The sequence below is a fragment of the Anser cygnoides genome, chromosome Z (assembly GCF_040182565.1).
Source record: "Anser cygnoides isolate HZ-2024a breed goose chromosome Z, Taihu_goose_T2T_genome, whole genome shotgun sequence".
Taxonomy (NCBI): domain Eukaryota; kingdom Metazoa; phylum Chordata; class Aves; order Anseriformes; family Anatidae; genus Anser; species Anser cygnoides.
The window spans coordinates 41426595-41445564 of NC_089912.1; the positions used below are offsets into that span (position 1 = coordinate 41426595).

General features: G+C 38.9%; 1 protein-coding gene across 11 annotated transcripts in view; it reads right to left on the reverse strand.

Moving 5' to 3' along the window:
* The window catches only part of AOPEP (aminopeptidase O (putative)), a 200085-nt gene that overhangs the window by 17127 nt on the left and 163988 nt on the right, over window positions 1-18970 (reverse strand). For 9 of the 11 annotated variants that reach the window (XR_007169588.2, XR_010827952.1, XR_007169586.2 and 6 more), the window contains one exon: window positions 7178-7294. Coding sequence is in view for 3 of the 11 variants with exons in the window: in XM_048080489.2 (XP_047936446.1) it covers window positions 7178-7294 (117 nt within the window). In the remaining 8 variants the exon portion in view is untranslated. Of the gene's footprint in view, window positions 1-7177; window positions 7295-14573; window positions 14612-14692; window positions 14799-18970 lie in introns of those variants that run through there. The other 2 variants (XR_007169591.2, XR_007169589.2) reach the window with 2 other exon arrangements.

Consider the following 18970-nt stretch of genomic DNA (forward strand, 5'->3'; position numbering starts at 1 on the left):
ATACAGAAAAGCAAGAACTATTTCCAATCCCTCCCTCAGCAGATTCTTTGCACAAATAGCAGTAGAATTAGTGGTGGTAGCAGCAGTAGTAATAAACAAAACTCAGTACATGGTTCCTTCCTACCACTGAATATCAAAAGGTTGTTGGGTCGCCTGATGAAGATGAAATTAAGTGCTAAAACCAGTTAGAAAAATAAGGGAGGATAAATGAACAGCACCAGCACAAGACAGAGGCTTGGAAACTCCTGCGAATGCCACCCAGCAGCAAGTGAGATCACTTGGAAGAGGCGTGCTGCTGCTGGCTCCTGGAGGGTTCAGGATAAGGAGTGCTGACTGGTGAAAAGTTATTTTGAGTGTTCCATAAATCTTGTGCTCTGACTGTGCCCTTCAGAGACCTAATGCTGATTGAGGGGTTTTCGGTTCTTCTCAAGTGGTTTGAAAAGTCCCTGTACTTTACATGTAGCATCAAAACTAACCCAAATCATGGCAATTTGAGACTATCCTTTGATCAGTCTTAAAAATTCATCCCAACACATCCGCTCCATTATGACAGGCACACAAACCAGTGTCAGCCCCAGGGGACAACTCCCCCTGTTGTTACTGGAAACATTTTTTCTTCATCCTGTTCCAATTGTTTTGGTCTCACTGCATTTTGGGCCTCACCTTTGGAAAGGAAGTACCGTGGCCTAGAAGCTGCCTTTTAACTGGAAAGAAAAAGACAAAGAGGAGGAAAAGAGAGAGAGAGAGAAAGAGAGAGAGAGAGAGAGAGAGAAATACCAATACCACCTGGCTGAAGAGCCTGCAAACTGCACTTAGATGCAACATAAGTGAGAACTGTAACAGGATGAAGACTGAAAACAATCAGGACCACAGAGGACTTTCTGATGAGTGGCTGCTGCTCCAGTCAATGCATTTACTTTGTACGAGATGGGGATAGCCTACTGTACTCTGACCTTATTCTGTTTACTAGTAAAAATAGGAAAGATTTCCAATGACCGTAAGAAATTCTTTGCTAGGTATTTGCCAGGAAAAGTATGAGGAGAAGAGCAGTGTAAAATTTAATGTTTATGTGATGATGAGTGTGAATAGCAGCAGACTTGGCTAGTACAGAGATCTCACTTCATAAAAACTTGTATTTCTTCTTTCTCTTCTATTTAATGAACTTACCTCCTCAGAAATGGCTTGGTGTGAAAGCCTCAAGTCTGATTTATTTCGGAAACAAATCTGGCAGACAGGCTGACTGTTCTATGGGTCTTTTTCTAAGCTCCTAATTCCTAAATACTGAACTGGTAAGTGAAAATAAAACATTCTTCAATGTAATCTTATCTATCTAGGTAAGCTCTTAATAGCACTCTGAAGAAAGAAAAAGGCAGATGAAATTTATTTTGCATCAGTGATAAATTTTCACAGCAGCTTTGTAGATCCTATAAAACATGCTCTCATGTACACAATAAGGTATCTCCTCCTGACTTGAGCTGACACTGAATAATGAGCTGTATGTTTACATGTGAGAAACCATCTTCATAAACTATGTGCAGAAACTACTTCTACTTTTGCAGAAACAAGTAATTATTGTATTCACTTGTCTTTTTCTTGTTCTTTAAAATGGTCACCCATTTAAGCTGTTGTCTTTTTCATGTAGTGAATTCGTGGTTCACACTAACACAGACACAGTTAAGGGGAAGGATCACGTACACACAGGCATCTCAATGTTCAGGTGTAACAACGCTGTCTGAAACACGCCTGCATATTGCTTTATGGCCTAGTCAAAAAGGACTGCCAAGCCTATGGAGGTATTTGCAACATACTGCATGCAAATTTTACACAAAAGCTGGAGATTGCTCCTTAACCCCTGCCCCAAGTGCACTTGGCGTGGAAGGACCAGCCAGTGGCTGCGCTGAAAGGAAAGCTCACCAAGAGCCTTTTCTGCAGGCTCACATGGACTGACCTTTGCTGACCAGCTCCCTTTTCCCATCCAATTTTACACGGCACTCCACAGAGCTTTCTTCCGTGAGGGTGCCTTCTAACAATGCTCAGTGACAACCTGCAGGACCACTGAGTTGTACAGTGCAGGAATGTGCTCAGCTTAATCCAGTGACCACCAGATGGGAAGCAGCTAGACAGATATTGCATTGTAATTCACTTGTACTTATGTGTCTGCCAGTCTTTCACGGGCTAGGAAAGATCAATGAAAATAAGTTATTTTGTCCTAAACCCAACTCTTGCTACTTTAAGGACGCCAAGCACCTTATATGGTTTGTATTAGCATGAATGGATTTCTGTCAGTGAAATAAGATGCCACCACTTTATAGCTTTGGTCTCATAGGCAGACCTCAGGCACAATGAAGTAGTTGTGTGAGAATGGCTTTATGCCACCCACATGACTTGAGATATTATGATCTTAACTCATTTTACTCACATTTTCTGCAAAAACAGTTATAGCCTCTCCCCTTCTCCTCTCCCCCAAATACACCACATTATGACCCTGAATACAGGGAAAGCATTATGTAAGTGAAGAGCATTTCAGCCAATTTGCTGAGACAAGAAAAACTAACAAAGCAACTTTCCATATGCTGCACAGGCAAGAAATTTTATAAGAAAGTGATGCCTGCAGTAGGAAAGAAAGAAAACTAACTCTATGGTGAAAGTTCTTGGGAAACACGTGATAAATCATCCTGCTTCATCTACATTCTGTATTTTCTGTCACTCGGTCCTACATAATTCACCAGCAAGTACAAAACACTTGCAGAAATATTGCCAAGTCTTAAATAGGACTGAAAGAGTCACATACATCCCCTGCCCTTCTCCTGTGGAATCAGCAACCTTTTTCTTATCATCTTTGTTACTGTTCTGTAGGTCACTTACACATCCTGTAATCTGGTGTACATGTTATAGGCTTCTCCCTGTTCAAATGAAGATGTTAGATCACAAATAATGGAAATAACTGTAGTGCTTTTCTGGACATGCTCCTGAGCAGTCTGCTCTAGGTGTCCCTTCTTGAGCAGGGAGTTGGACCAGATGGCCTCCGGAGGTCCCTTCCAACCTCAACCCTTCTGTGGTCCTGTGGTTGCTAGTTAACAGATTCATCGGTTGTTATCCATAGCTGTCAGTGGTGCCTTTAGGCATTTGTAACTAACTGACTCCTGTTTTTCAGACTGAAGTCCTCAACAGCCTATGCTCAAACATGGAAAGTTTCCACTACTGTATCAAAAGAGGTGTCACCAAACTTAAGAGGACTTAAATACTAGCAACAGAAACTTTCCAAGTAAACCCAATCTACGTTCTGTCAGAAGCTAGATATTAAGTTAACTATGTGAACAAAATGGCCACCTCAGGAAGAAAAAAATAAAAGGAAAACAAAAAATAACAACAACAACAAAAAGAACTCAGACCCGCCTTCAATTCCCTTATCCTACTACGCTGTCTGACAGCAGCTGTAGTTGCTTTGTAACACATCCCAGTTCTCCTCAGTCAGCTGGACTTTGTCATTTTTGACTCCCTGCAGCCAACTTCTGTAATGCTTCTCTTGGACATGGAGCTGTGGGAGAGCATCATCAAGATACAGGCTACGTACGTAGCATGAAGGAGCATAGCAAGAGAAAAGGGAACAGAGAAAGAAAACTGACTCAACCTTTCTTCTATGCAATTGCCACCCACTTGTCTGACAAGGTCTGAGCCTTGATGGGCTCAGGACACTGACAGGTGAAGGAAAAATGCCTTTGAACTTTGAAAACTCTACTGCTCTCTACCTCCTACTCTTCTCTGAAGCTATAAATGTGTGGTGAGAGACCTCACATGAGAGAGGGCAGTAACTATGTCGAGCTGCTGAGGAAATCCCAGTAAGGATATATCTTGGGCTTTCCTTGAAGAGAGCTCAACAGTTAAATTCCAGGCAAAGGCTGACTCACACCTCTCTCCTTTCCTGGCTGGTACAAAGAGTTCAGAACAGGGCAGATAACCTGCTGCAAACCATCCTCTCCTTCCTGAGGTGAGGTGTAGCCTTTACATTGGTAAGACTGGACATGCAAGTGGTAACAAGCAGTCAGGAACACCAAATACTGCTGCTGGCAGTCTTCACTGAATGAGCCCAAACCTGCATGCCACTGTGTGCAAGTGTAGACATGGCCAGGTGCATGCAGTTTTAGGACGAGAATGTTGAACTGTGAAGTTGAAATAAAGACGTTTCAGAAATACAGATATAAAAAGCTTTAAGAAACGAGAACCAAGACGTTCTACACAGTAATTGTGCAGGACAAAAAGACACCCCCAGAAATGAGCTCTCTTGCAGCATTTATGAAATTCAAGGAAAGGGCATCTCATCAGTGAGCTACCCAGGGCTCTAGATGAGCGAGCTGTAAAATAACTCAAAGTCAAAACAAGCCTAATGCACGTGTACCACATTTCTCATCAACCAGGCTCAGTGCAGCTCTTTCTCAGTACTTTCCCAGTTCTAGCTTCGGTGTGGTGCTCCAGTAGCCGTGTGTTACAAGAGCAGAGTGTTCGCACAGAACATTCCCCTCCTTTGACAATCAGCAGAGGGAAGGGGATGGTTCTTTACTAATTTCACACCCACAAGGGATATCTCTACCAGGCAACATTTTTTTTTTTTAAGAGAGAGTAGTCCTCTCTATTCCTCCCAACACACTTATCTGACAAAGTGAGATTATTCGAACCCTTGATTTTTTTTCTTGTTAGTACTAACTAGCCTGGAACATTCTTGTTATTGCAAGAGTAACCAGCTCTACATATAAATACTATTCTTTATATCTCCTCTGATGCTGTAAGAAAATCTTTTAGCTATCTCCAATACATACAGGAAAAACCTTCCAACTGTCAATGGTGCAGATAATATTTTACATGCAATATTTATGTCAAAACTGTTTAAAATACAAATTAACATACTTTGTGTACAACTGCTCTCACATACTACTGTCCATATCGTTGCTACCAGAAGAATAATGTGAACGTAAACATTACTTGTCTAATACAAGAAAACTAGTTCTTATTTTGTAACTTTCTGTTGTGGGATGGAACACAACTGACAACCTTACTTACAAGAATTCCTGAATAAAATCTCTGACATGGAGGGGCTTTGTTTTTTCTACTGGCCTGCCAGCAATTTTTTATGCCTGTATTTTTAATGATCCATTTCTGATGTCTAGGTACTAAAAACATTTGAACTACAGTAACACAACAGGATCCCTATAACTAATTAATGTCTTCATTAACCAGGTTTAGGCAAGAGCAGCTCAGCCAGAAGCTTGGACTACAGTTCTTTGTCCCTGGGTCATTATACAAGGAAAATCCCCTGTGCACAGACTGGAGTCAGAGGCATGAATAGTCCTTCCCTCAGGTATGCAACAGTGTGTAAGCTAACATTCCCTTTAAAGGACCGTAGGTGTCTGTGACCCCATGACTGGAAAAATGCTAATCGTAATGTTATCTTAGTTGTACTTCTGAAGATCTGCTAAGCCCTTGGCTTCACCTTGTAAAATGAAATGGAGATTATGCTCCTTTCACTGAGGCCATAATTTATATATTTTTTTAAAGAAACACTTCTGAGAGAGCACTTGTGTACTTTTATATGACATTGCAAATAAGAAACCAAGCATGAAAGTGGAAGGAAAGGAAAAACCTGAGAAACCCAAACTTGTGGCCTTGTGCTCACAATTCACTGGCATGAAGCAGCAACACCACAGCTATTACTTTGATCTACTTCTCTATTTATTTCTCTTCCCATTATAGAACCCCTGACATTTCCCTGGTATTCAGATGTGATTAAAATATATTCTAATACCTATAAATAGAAATGTTGGTTCAAGTACTAATTAAAAACAAGTCTAGCATTTGTAAACTCCTATCAATAGAAAAAGTAAAAAGGTGCAGTAAACAGTTCGTGTTGCTTTTTTTTTTCCCCTGAGAAAAAGCTAGACTTCTGTTCAATCTTTGTACTAATATTTGGAATTCTAGGTGTTTGTAAGTGTCCACTCAGCAATTTTAGTGTAAGAGTAACAAGAGAGACTTTGCCCTTTCCTTCAATTTTAATTATTGCCATAAAATTCCAATTTTAACAGGGTAGGTCATGCACACTGACTCTCCACAGCCTTCACAGTAGCTTTTAATTAAACAGGATTTGAATGTCATGTTAAGTTTACCGTGCTTCCTCATTGTACATTAGTTTGATTATATGCTCCTTAATAGCTAACTTTCTTTTTTTTTTATATGTAGAAAACCTACACATCCTTTATTTTCAGGATTAATTTTATGTTTTTATCTAACCTCCTGAGTATTGAAGCAAACACATTCATTGCAAGGATGCTTTTAGCCACTAGTTTTTCTGCCTTAATTGTCACAGTTCTCCCAGCCAGAGACACCTATGTGACTCTACAAAACAACCAGCTTTGTATGTATGTATAAGGATATATTGGTTTGCCCCCCTAAGATGTTAAGTTTTTTGGAGCAGGGATGCTAGCCTCATGTGTGGCTGTGATGGGTAAGGTACATGTACAGTATTATATAAAATCCCAGTGACTGTTAACATGCTACGTGCATCTGTAGAGAACTGATTCCCCCTTAAACCTCATGACCTAAATAAGAACATGCTGTAGTCTCTCTGGAAAGCAAACTTTTCCAAATCATGACTGAGAACTGGGAGCTCTCAGAGAGAAACAAGTTGGGCGAACCACAATGAAGTTTAACTTTAGACTGGAGCAGATATGATTGCATTTGGAGACAACACACAAAACTAAAACAAACTTGAGCTGTAATGCACAGTCACTCACAGGGAGAACTTTAACACTTTACTGAATGTGCTGCCTTGGGTACGCATATGACAGTATATGACATCTATGCTGTATTTTCTCCTCCTGCTATGGCATCCAAGCACACCTGCACCTACATGACACATACACACAAATACTGGACAATTAAGGCATCTTTGTGGCCTTAAAAAGGCTTTCGTGTGGATTCTCACTCTGTGTGCTTATTGGCGAGGTACACCAGGCACGAACCTACAGCCAACATCTTGAGCTGCAACAGTACTGGAATTAAGTGTGTGCAATTTTAGATTTAGACAAGGAAAAAACAACTTGATCGAGCCTGGATTCAAGTGGACCGCTATTATTCCCAGTCAACAATGCAATGGCTTATTTTAGGCAAGATTTTTTTAGTGACTTACCTCAGCATCTTGGTCTCGGAGCTGGTACGTTTCTTCTAAGCACTGTAGTGTTCTGGGACATAACGTCTTCTCCTCCAAGAGATACTCCAGAAGCAAGACCAGCTGGTCAGGGAGAAGCTACAAGAAAAATAAATGCCATGTGTGAATAGAACTCTACTTACTAAGCAATTAAATGGAAACAAACCAAAGAGGACAAGATTGCTACAACCTATGTACTTCCAGCATGTGTGTGAAATATGGCAAGAAGTTACAGCTGATTTCTGAGAAACCTCAGGTTTTACATGTCCATTTTCTGAAAGACTTTGTTCTGGGGCCCAGTTAAGACACATTTTCTATGGCTTTCATTACTATATAGTTAGATCATATCTAAACCATGTTTATCTTATTGAAACATAATCATAGCTTATTAAACAAAGATTTTTATGGAATATGTATGCTAAGTAATTACATTTTCTTTGGGCTTGGAAGGAATAAAATAAGAGAATATTTTATAGTGCATCATTTCAGGGATCAACCAAGTATATGCATGTGTAATTGTTAAGAGGGGCAATATTAGCTGTCAGCATGTGGAATTTCTCAATATGGTTACAGTGAACAAACACGATACAAATAAATGACCCATAAAACAATGTTATAACATATTTTGACTTGTATTCTAGTGCAAAGAGTCAGGAGTCATCCATCACTCCATGGAAAAAGATGGCATTTCTCTCTCTCTCAGTATATAAATGCATACAAATATATAAATACATATATACACACACATATATTTTTAGCAGTTAGTTGTCAGACTCATTTTCAAGTTGAATCTAATACAGCCTGAAAAAGAAAAAGCACATGAACTCTGATGTAGCAAGTGCCTAAGTGCTCTGTTTAAAAGGCTTATTGGATGAACAAATAAATAATTCAAACAGAGCTCAGACAGAAATTATACTAGCTACCAGGAAACATCTATTGGAAATCCAGTGTTTAGTCAGAAGTTTGTTACATGCCCCAAAGCTTTGCACACTATTCATTGTCATAGGGCACCAAAATCAGAATTGGGAAGGGAGAAAGAATTTAAGCTTCTGCAAAGAAAAAGAAACCAACACTGCTTACTTCTAAAATCCTCCAGATTAATGAAAAAGATACCCTGTTATTTTAATTCTGCTTCCAATTTTTATCCCATGTGCAGATGCTCCACTCCCACCTCACTGCCCATGTTCCCCTCTGCTGTGTGTAAAATACAACAGTTAACAATTAAGCAATATAACATTTTCTTCCCTTTCATCTGACATAATTTAATATTAATATCTAAATCAGAATAAGGAGGAGAAAAGATCTCTAGGATTTCAAGGATTTGTTTTCCTTGCATTCCCTTCCATGTATTTTACTGTTAAAGTTGTATTCTTAGGAACTGAAAAAAACCCTGCATCTTATTGGCTCTTACTGGAACATTTTCTAAGTGATACCCAAGCCTGCCAACAAAATGGACTTCTTAAAAACTGTCAGACATTCACAAATATTGAATTATTTCAATTTTAGGACAACCACTAAAACGCTAAGTTGAATGTTTATTGCACGGTCCAAGAGCAGCTGCCTAGAGGGTGGGGAGACACTTCAAAAAATAAAACCGTGAAGGCTTCTGGGAAGTGGCTCTGCTTAGAAACTGAATTCATTTTGAACACTAATAAAATCTGAAATGTTGCAGAGCACCACATACAGAAAGGTAATCTCCTATTTAGAAAGCTTTCTCTACTAACTATAAAGCAGAGCAATGCTTAGTTTCTGGAAACTGTAGAACAGCTGCTTGAATACGTATATATATACATATACATGTTTATAAATATATACACATGTATGTGTATATATATATACACATATATATGTATTCAAGCAGCAATTCTACGGTTTCTAAATATATATATATGTGCTAGGGGAGGTACAGAACAAATGGGTTATTGTATTATAATATATCCTCAGTATAATTGCTATACAGATTCACCCACAGAAAGCTATTGTTTCAGATAACAGAATCTAAATGAAGCCAACAAAAGCAAAGCAGCAAAACAACAGACATGTCCTTAATTTACCTTTGTCTAGGGCTGCATTATGGGTGAAAATTTCTCAGAATTACAGGTTAAACTCTTACTCATCTGTAAGTGAGACTGCAGAGCAAAAAATCTGAGACCATGGTTTCAGTTATTTTCCCATGTCTCAGATGCCCAAGATGAGACTTTATACACCAGTTTCCAGCTCATAGTTTAATTAAAGTCCAAGTTAGGAGCCAGCAAACATGGGCAGAGAGGGTGGGAGCACTTGAAGAAGAAACACTGTCAGACCTGGAACTGAAGTGGCACTAGTGGGCGCAGCTATTACATTTTGTTCTCCCAGTTACTTCCAAAAAAAAATAAAAGGAACAACATATTTTGTTTCAGTTTTCCCCTTTCCTTTAAGAAAAAAGAAGACTGCCTAAGAGAAAATCTATTCAAAGGAAAGACGCAGAAAGCTCAATTGAAATTTCAGGGTTCGGACCACAACAAAATCCCTCTTGGGTTTTAGAAGGCTTCTTTTTCCCAAATACAGCAATATGAATAACCGTATCTCCAAATTTCCAAAGATTATAAATATTTTCATAAAATTACACTTAAAGTTTTACTTTTTTTTAAAAAAATCCATTATTTTTCATCTTCCTTGCCACCGTCCTTAGTTGTCCCATCCACCTGTTACTTCTCATCTTTCGCACTATGAAAGTTGTTTGGGGTGCATGCTGTCCATTTTCCATTTGTTTGTCTTATTTTTAATACAAAGAGGCCCTTGCTGTTAAGCGCTACCAAAACATAAATGCTAGAGAAAACTAAAAGTCAATTTGCTTTAGGTATTGTGAACCTGTTTTCATTTATGACAACTCATATTCTGCGATCACACCTTGAATAGCTAACGTGCATAAAAATCACACAACGCAGACACAGCAAAATACAGCAGGATAAACACTGTGTCAATATTTCTCTCCTTGATGAAAACATTCTGAAATAAACCATAACACCCCAAACACATTTCAGTCTTCCTGTTAAAAAAAAAATAAAAATTCTCTCTGAACTGCATGGGAATATACTCAATCGAAATGCCCAAATGTGACGTGATTCTTAAAGTAAATCACTTCTACCAGGAAATGTGGCAAATATTACGGGATAGTATTTATGACGGCTATGATTGCTGCAATACCATCTGTTTATATTGTAAAGTAGATAGCTCTAGTCCCAAACTACGCCTGCCGCATGGAAATCATATTACTTTCCCAGGGTTTCCCCTCCCCCAGCTGAGAGTACCGACGCTACAAAGAGGGAATAAATTAGCATGTTGTGATCAAGCACACCAGAAGTTTTCTGTCATGTTCCATATAATTAAACATCATCCTCACTATAAAGCTGTATCCCAACACTGCATACTTTACCTTGCCCTTAAACCTTTCCTGCAACTACTCAGCCTTTTGAAGGAGTTTACTTTGTCTTTCCACTAAATTGCCGTCTGTCCCCTGCTTCCCTTGCATTACCTGATGTGGTGGTTTTAAAGTTTGAATAATTAGGCTCTTACCTCTAACTCAAACTGAAAATTACATGGAGTATTAAAACTAGTATTTGAAAAAGGTAAGATGAAAGAATTAATGTAAATGTTATCAAATTGAAAATATAACTGAGGCTATTATTGAAGCAGCTTTCTGGGGCTGAGATTCAACGTATACTAAATATCCAGGAACTAAGAAAAAGCATACTTCGTATTTTATTCATACCAGCATACAAGACACTTAAACCATTACGCTTTCTTAAAACAAAAACTCAAGATAGTTTTGAAAGTTTCTACAGATAACCTTGGAACAAAACTGTGAGTTTTCTGAATACTATCCCTAACGTGTAAAAAGCACAAAGAAAACAAATCTCATCTCTTCAAAGACCTGGCACTGCAGCCGCAGAGGTCGTCGTCCTCGCATCCAAGAAGACCACCCACACGAAGGAGCGTATTTATCAATCCTACATTAACAAATGCAATAAATGCCAGATTCACCCTTTATACTAGAAAAATGCCACTGAAACATTTGACTACTGACCTTTCACAGCCATGAAATGTGACACAGATACATCTACTTGAGCTTCCGCAGCACCAGCGCTCGCACGGCACCCTTTAGCCAGGACACAAATCACTAAAGTAGTACAGCTGGTATGCTGAATATCCCATTTGCTCCAGCCTGCACTTGAATGAAGTCATTGAAAGCCTCCTCGGAGGGGAAATGTGCCTGGGACTAATGCAGCAACCAATTGACAGTGGCGTGATTTCTATTATTACTCCATTATCACACTGGGATCTGTGCCTAAATGAGCATACTTCCTCCCTGATGCCATTTCCTTTTATCCTGACTCTAGTCTAAAAGCGGATCAATGGGAGTAATATATATGATGTCACTTCAATTTACAGCTACTGCCTCCCTCTCTCACATGCACAGATAGATCAATTCTTCCCAAAAATGGTTAAGAAATGCATGGGGAGACTCTTCTCCCAGAAAAGGGTTCTCTGCTATATTTGTCTGTGTAACCACAGCAAGGAACTGTTTATACTGAGCAAAAACAGGGGGGAAAGTTAAAAAAAAAAAAAGAAAAAAGAAAAAAAAGAAAAATGTCACTACTGTATACTGGAAAATGCTGGCTGAAATACAATGCAAACGAGTCCCAAAACAGAATTAATGCTATTTGACCTTTGAAAATCATACAGAAAAAGTTTGAAGTTTCTATGACACAACAGATTTCTGTAGTATTTCTCTGGGAGAAGGTAGTCCCCTAAAACATAAGATATCTTTTCATTTACATTTTCACGAGATTTTCCAAGGTCAAACTGAATTCCTTCCCACCCCTCTCTTAAGAAAGAAAGGGCGAAACCCCACCCCAGTATTCAATAGTGAATGGCTCCCTTCAGACAGAATTTCCTCATTAATTGCAGATAAGAAAGCACTGCTACTAGTCCAGCAGACAGGATTTATAGGGCCACGCCATCTCTGTGCCCATATTCTGAACGGATCAAACGAGTCCCTGAACGAATCTCGCTTTATAAACTCTCCGCATAGACAACTTGCCTCGAGGGCTGTTTTCTCCAGGCTGCAATTAAACAAAAAACCTTTGTAAAATAAATCCCCCCTTTCCTTAAAACATCCAGAAGATTGTCAGCTTGAAAATTCAAGAAAACATTATTTACTCAACATTTTTAGACGGACTCTGTCATTATTTACCTCAAACGATATTCTTAAGATGCTGTTTTCATGTGCATGACGACTTCTCGTAAATGAAAGCAAGGCTCCCCCTGCCCCCCCCCCACAGGGGCTAAAACGTACTCATATCAAGTAACATATGAATTCAGTAAAAACATCGACACTAACAGCTGTTAACTAGCAAAGTGCGATGCACTGTGCTTGAGAGATTCTAAGTCCGAAAGAACTCGTCTACAGTTCGATTAATACTCAGAGAAAAAAAAGAAGTAATCTGCAGCTGACAAAAAAATGCTTTGAACTGGATCGCAAAATAAAACCCATGTATTCCGAAGGCTGACAAAAATTTTGAAGTGCATAGTGAAGCAGACTGTTCTGCTTAACTTTATTTAGGTCAGTCTGTTTATGACTTCCCTCTTGCTGAAAAATCAGCTCCCCTTCGAACGTTTACAAAGATAACTAGACCTCACTAAATTTAAAAACAAAACAAGTATCTGCCTGTAACACATTATCTTCTACTTCAGAGCCACAGCTCTCTGAAACGCGTTCCCACTGTGCGCAAATCTTTTCAGCCTCTGCTCAGAGTACTCTTATCATGCTTGGCAAATCATTTTTCAACAACTATTAAAAAAAAAAGACTAAACAGGAATTTTAGTGTTTTTGTTTGTTTAAATCACGCAATAGAAACTCCTATGAAGTTTGCTTCAAAAATACTGATTCTGGGACATTTAGGAGGTCTGGTATCTCTTGCTTCGTGCTACTTGGACATAAAAACAAAACCGAGAGTAATTTAATTAAAAACCCGCACTTACATTTAGTTTCCCAGTTATTTTCCTCTTTGTAACATCAACAGTAAGGATTTCTTGATTTTGGAGGAGGATCATCCCTGTGACAAGTAAGGCCAGTACCTACTCAAACATACAGCTTTGATTTTCTGGTCACACGTTATGAAAGCATTGCTGGATGAAGGACACAAATCCCAAAGATCAGCAGAAGCTTACACACGCGCACAAGTCAAATGACTTGATGTTCATTGACTTTTAAATGCTCCCTTTTGAATAAAACGACAAAAATGTTATCCCACATGACACTGCTACAATTTAGGGTGGGCTTCTGGAGGATTCAATAAGTTTTTGTGCATGCTAGATTTTAATTACAACTTGAACTGATATAGAACACTAATGTGTCCACAAAGCAACAGAACTTGGGAAGCTTATTCTAAGCAATTCATTCAGCATTTTTGAAAGAGGAGTTGATAGAAAAACACTTTACAAATGTGGCTGCTTCTTTGAAACACCCTTCTCAAAAATCTGTCCTACATTAGCATTCACTTATCAAGTAATGTTTGCATAACCAGTGCTGTACTTCCCTAAATGTTATGGATACCCAATTTGAAAAGGCTCTTGGGACCTCTCACATGCTTACAGTTTGTTATACTCATAACTCTTTTTGTCCTGTGACACTTTACATGAGATTTTGACATCTTACAACCTATTGTACAGACCTTACCGTGCTATTCCCACCCACCTGTTTGGTACTTACGCACGAAATGTAACATTTGATTTTCTAAACAAATGAAAAATATTTGTAGGGAAGCATTAAAGCCAAAGCAGGCAGGGAAACTGTGGGTATATGTGTTACAATATTCTGAGATAAGAATAAAAGGATTTCGTTTTTATCAATAGTTTAAGCTAACTCTCAATAGAGGAATCATCAGCATAAATGAATATTTTAAACTGTTTTATGTTCTGTGTCTGATAACCTGGCTACATGTTACCAGCAATGGTTTTAAAAGGCCAGCCATTGCTACCACTCCACAAACTTTTTTTTCTTAAGCTAAAGTACAAAATATTTTCCCATAATTTACTTAATGGAGAGAAGATCCACTTATGAAGAAATTCAACATCTGCAATCTAATATAAATGCACTGAAACGTCAAAAATGATTAAACCTTTATGATCTAACATAGTGCTGAGCCAGCAAAATGAAAACCAGGTGGCTTCCACTGCAGGTTCAGTCAGGTTGCACAGTGCTTTTCCTCAGCTCTAGTTTTCTCGAAGCAATGTTTCACCATAACTTTACCCCTGAGCATAATAATTCCCTTTTAAGCATAATAGGCAACACATTGTCTATTCTATGCAGATCATCATCTCTGCCACTCGCTACCTTGCTTTCCGCGCATGCTGCTCCTGGCTTCTGATGAACTGGACATGGCAAAAGAGAAGTAGATGCAGGAAGTCAGATTCCAGCTCTGAAATCATACACTCCATGGGACCACAACTTACACAAACTGTGAGCAGACAGCGTAGCTCTGACACAAACGGGTGTTGAATCTGGCAGCAGTATGATCTTCAGCTACCCCTAGACCTCAGAAGAGGCAGCGCCCAGCACCTGACGAGGTAATTAAGAGTATCAGCCCTGTGGTTACCCACTCTCAGAGCACGTGAAAACAGCTGGCACCAAGACCACCCTCCCATCAAACAGCAAACCCAACAGAGGCAGGTCAGGTTCAGCAAAGACTTCATCTAACTGCAAAAAACAAAGCCGAAGAGAACTCTGATTTTATTTTCCAGACACTCAGACTACTACAATTAAAAAGATTCATATAGAGGACCATCAAGTCTTAGTTAGCAATTGGTGGAAAGATTTCTTATATGAATTGTATAGATGTCGATGTGGAATTAGAAAAACTTGCCTCCTTATGAATAAGTCCACTGAAAACACTCCAGGTCTCAGCCACTCCTAACTATGCAGCTGATGTTGAGTTCAAAGTCAGTATAAACCATCTCACCTTGAATGACCATCACTTAGATCCTCTGAGAACAAACAGGCCAGTGAATTCCCTCTGAGATGCCGGGGAAAAAAAAAAGGCATCTACACAGACTGCAAGAGACACCAAAAACCAAAGCCAGACAGTCTGCAGAATGAAAAATTGGAGTAACATTATCACAGCATGCTTGCTGCAACCATCACTGAGAGCACTTGCAGAGTTCCTTTTTTTTTGACTCTATATACAAACCCTCAGTATGTATTACATAAAAAGAGGGACAAAGAGAGACAAAAAGAAAAAAACAAAAAGATTGCTAAAAGAAAAATCAAGTAATTTTTCTAAGCTTTGTTCAAGATGCAAATTACTGTCTGAGTAACCTCAGCACCCAGCACTGGAAGTGCCAAAGTCTATCACTAGGAAGTACCCTGTGCCAGTTAAGCTAATTCTTCAATACAATATTCTTACAACAGAACTGAGCCAGGGCTAGCTTAAAGTAGTATTTTTATTTTTATTTTTTCCCTTGAGAAATTGGCACATACATGGAAATTTCTGGAAGAGAAATTTGTTCTACCTATGCCTAGTACACACGATCCGGTCAATGCCCAGAACTCATCTAGGATTGTGCTCTTCATGGATCGCAGGCGTTCACTTGAGTTTCCACACCCTCTTTCTGTCTGGCCAGGTCTTGTGGGGACCAAGACTTGTTAACCAGAACATGTTCCTTCCTGACAAGCCAAGCACAAAGGTGCTGTATCTGCCACAAACTATAAGCATCATTTGAGAAAGAACCTGAAGAAGAGAGAAAACTGAATGCACTTTCTTCCTTCTCTAACCACCTTTCATTGATAGGGCTGATGACGAAGAAAATCATATCTCATGGCTGTAGCATATGTGACTGCTTTGCCACGTAGGGCTGTCATCGTAAGAGGTTCATCATAAAGCACTAATAACGTCACAAGTCTTCCTGGAGGAATGTATGAAAGAACAGATGGGAAACTGCACTTTCATCACTTGACCCTTTACTCCTAGAATTCACAAGAACAAACACTTTTCCATCCTTTTCTTATTTCAGAACAACAGGTGATGAGTGGTTTCATGCATAATTATGTCAGTTGCGTTTTAACATTTGTAGATCAATTGCATTTCCAGGCCTCAGCTAGCAGTATTTTCTTCTGACCTGAAATCTGGCTCTGATGCCTTCTGCGTCCAACAAAGCCTATACATCCTTACAATAGTCTGTCCAACACATCATGTCTCTTTGATTCTTAGTGTTTTTATTCACTTATTTATTTTTATTTGCTAACCAACCTGATTAAGTGGGTTCAATTCTCAGAAACATACATACCTCCAAACAAGGTTTAATCACAGAAGACTTTAAAATCAATGTAACTGAAACAGGTGAGATCTAAACCCAAGTCCATGCAGCTGATGTTGGGGTTTTATCGGAGACTCATGCAGAGTCTGAATTCATTATACAGTCTCCTTTGACCAAAGATGGAGAGATACTGATCCACTACCACAGTCCTCTTGGATTCTTTTTTTTTTTTTTTTTTTTTAAACCAAGCTCTCACAATGCCCATGACTTAAAATCTCCAGTTGTCTGTGAGAACTTGTTCACCATGGCTGGAACTGATTGAGTTCCATAACCGCTGCTGCTTCTCATCCCAGTCACTTCAGTATCTCGAAAATAAGCCTTTGGCACTTCAGCAATGGCTGGGCATGGACATCTCTGCAGCAGCACAGGTTGTCATGTGCCCATCATACCAGCCTCCTGTTTCTGCATTGTTTTCCCCCAGAACTGCTCTCACCCAGCTACTGCAGCCTGTGCCCGTGATCCTGAGGAGGCCACCTCTGACTGCCAACCAAGAATCACAGGCAGCAGCCTCCATCCTGCAACTCTTCATGCAAGCCCCACAGACTTCTTGAAGGGGAGAGACTGAGCTTTTAAATGGGGTGATCTAAACTACCTGCTGCTCACAACCACCAGCACTTCCCACTCCAGCCGCATAGCAAGCTTTTCAGTTCTGCCTGCTCTAGTACAAATTACATAGCAGCATACACTTAAAAAAGAAAAAAAAAAGTAACCCTTTCTCCTTTGCAAGAAACGTTTTCCGAAGCAAAAACACTCCACTGCACACAGCTCTCTCCAGGGGGAGAGGATGAGACAATAAACACCACATGACAGATGTTAGTTCATTGCTTAATGCACTTGTGGAAGCTACTCAGATCCTACGGCAATGAGTGTGGTATGGAACAGAACAAGCATATCCCATTACTTTTTATTCCTGATTTGAAAAATATGGATGAGATTTTATTTAAAACTGTTGTGAAAGACAATTACAATTGAAAAAAAAAAAGCCCTTTAAAAGATCTGAGGACAAGTGGATGAGTGTTGCACGACATCCTTATTATGCCCAGTGCTATTTAAAAAGATTCTATAGTTATTAGCAAGGATCCAGCTGCCAGATTTTCTGTTTCTAAATCCTATATAGGAGCATTAAAACTTACTATAAAAATAAATCCAAGCTGAAAGTTGCTGGAAACGAACTTTTCCAAACTGCAATCTGATTTACATATTGCTGGCTTGAAGGAGTGCAAGAAACTGAGTGGCTTGACAAGTGATTTGCACACCATTAGTGTGTGTAGGAGCAGGATTTCTTAAAAAAAAGAGTAAACAAACACCCTAATAGTTGAAATTTTAACGTTTTCAGAAGTAATTACCAGATAAAATGTGATAAGAGAAAAGGTAAAAGTGCTAAATTCAGCTCATGTTTCTCAGATGCGACTTTCTGCAATGCCAAGAACGGCGCATAAAAAAGTAAGAATTATTTTATCATGTGTACTGACCAGTACTTCCACATAGAGGTATAACATTAATAATTACTTTTAGATCCATCTAATGGATTTGTTTCTTGTCTCATAACTGCAGCTTCATGCGAGAACAATTCTGTTCAATTCAACAGAACAAACTTCTTAAGAGCTCTCTTGAAAAATAAAAAGTATTTTCTCGTGATTATAGAAATGTGTGCTGCTTTTTTGGCAACACAAGTGAGAGAAATAGAAAAGTACTTCAAAAAGGAAAAAGGTATTTTAGAACATATTACGCAACTACAAAGCTGATGAAGGTAAATTAAAAAAATACAGACATTTAAGGCACCAATTGCCTTATAAATTCACCCTCACAGCTGGGGTAAAATTAGAGGCCTAAAATACATTAATTTCCTTATAAAATAGGTAAAATGGGGATACATATAATTTATAATGCTTATTTTTAATATTGGTATATGCACGTAAGTAAACAAATGTTCTCAAGTGAAAATTCAAACATGTCTTCAAATCTCTCTTTTTAATAACAAGTTGGTTTGTTGTGTTTGTTTTTTTAATAGTTATTTACCTTTAAGAAGGATTCAGTGAGCTGCTTAAAAACCCTTCATTTCATAACCCCCCTCCATTAGGGGTACGTGTTATGTTCCAGAATACCTGGAGTCATTTAACATATTTATATAAAATCCAAGTTCCATCAATAAAATCCAGTTTCATTTCCAGATGCAGGCACATGGACAAGTCTTGTTGAAATGATGCAGTGTTCTAGGTTCTCCATTTTCAAACAGACTGCATACTTTCTCCAGTACTTTCCATCAACCGTTTACTTCCCCCATTCGTTTTTAAAGATATTTTAAAATTGCTGGTGCTTTACAAATGACGGGGGAAGCAAAGGGCAAAACAGATGTTGCAGAAAACAGGACCAAAAAGTCCCGCTCTGAAGTTACTTGTTTTATTCCACGAATGTGCG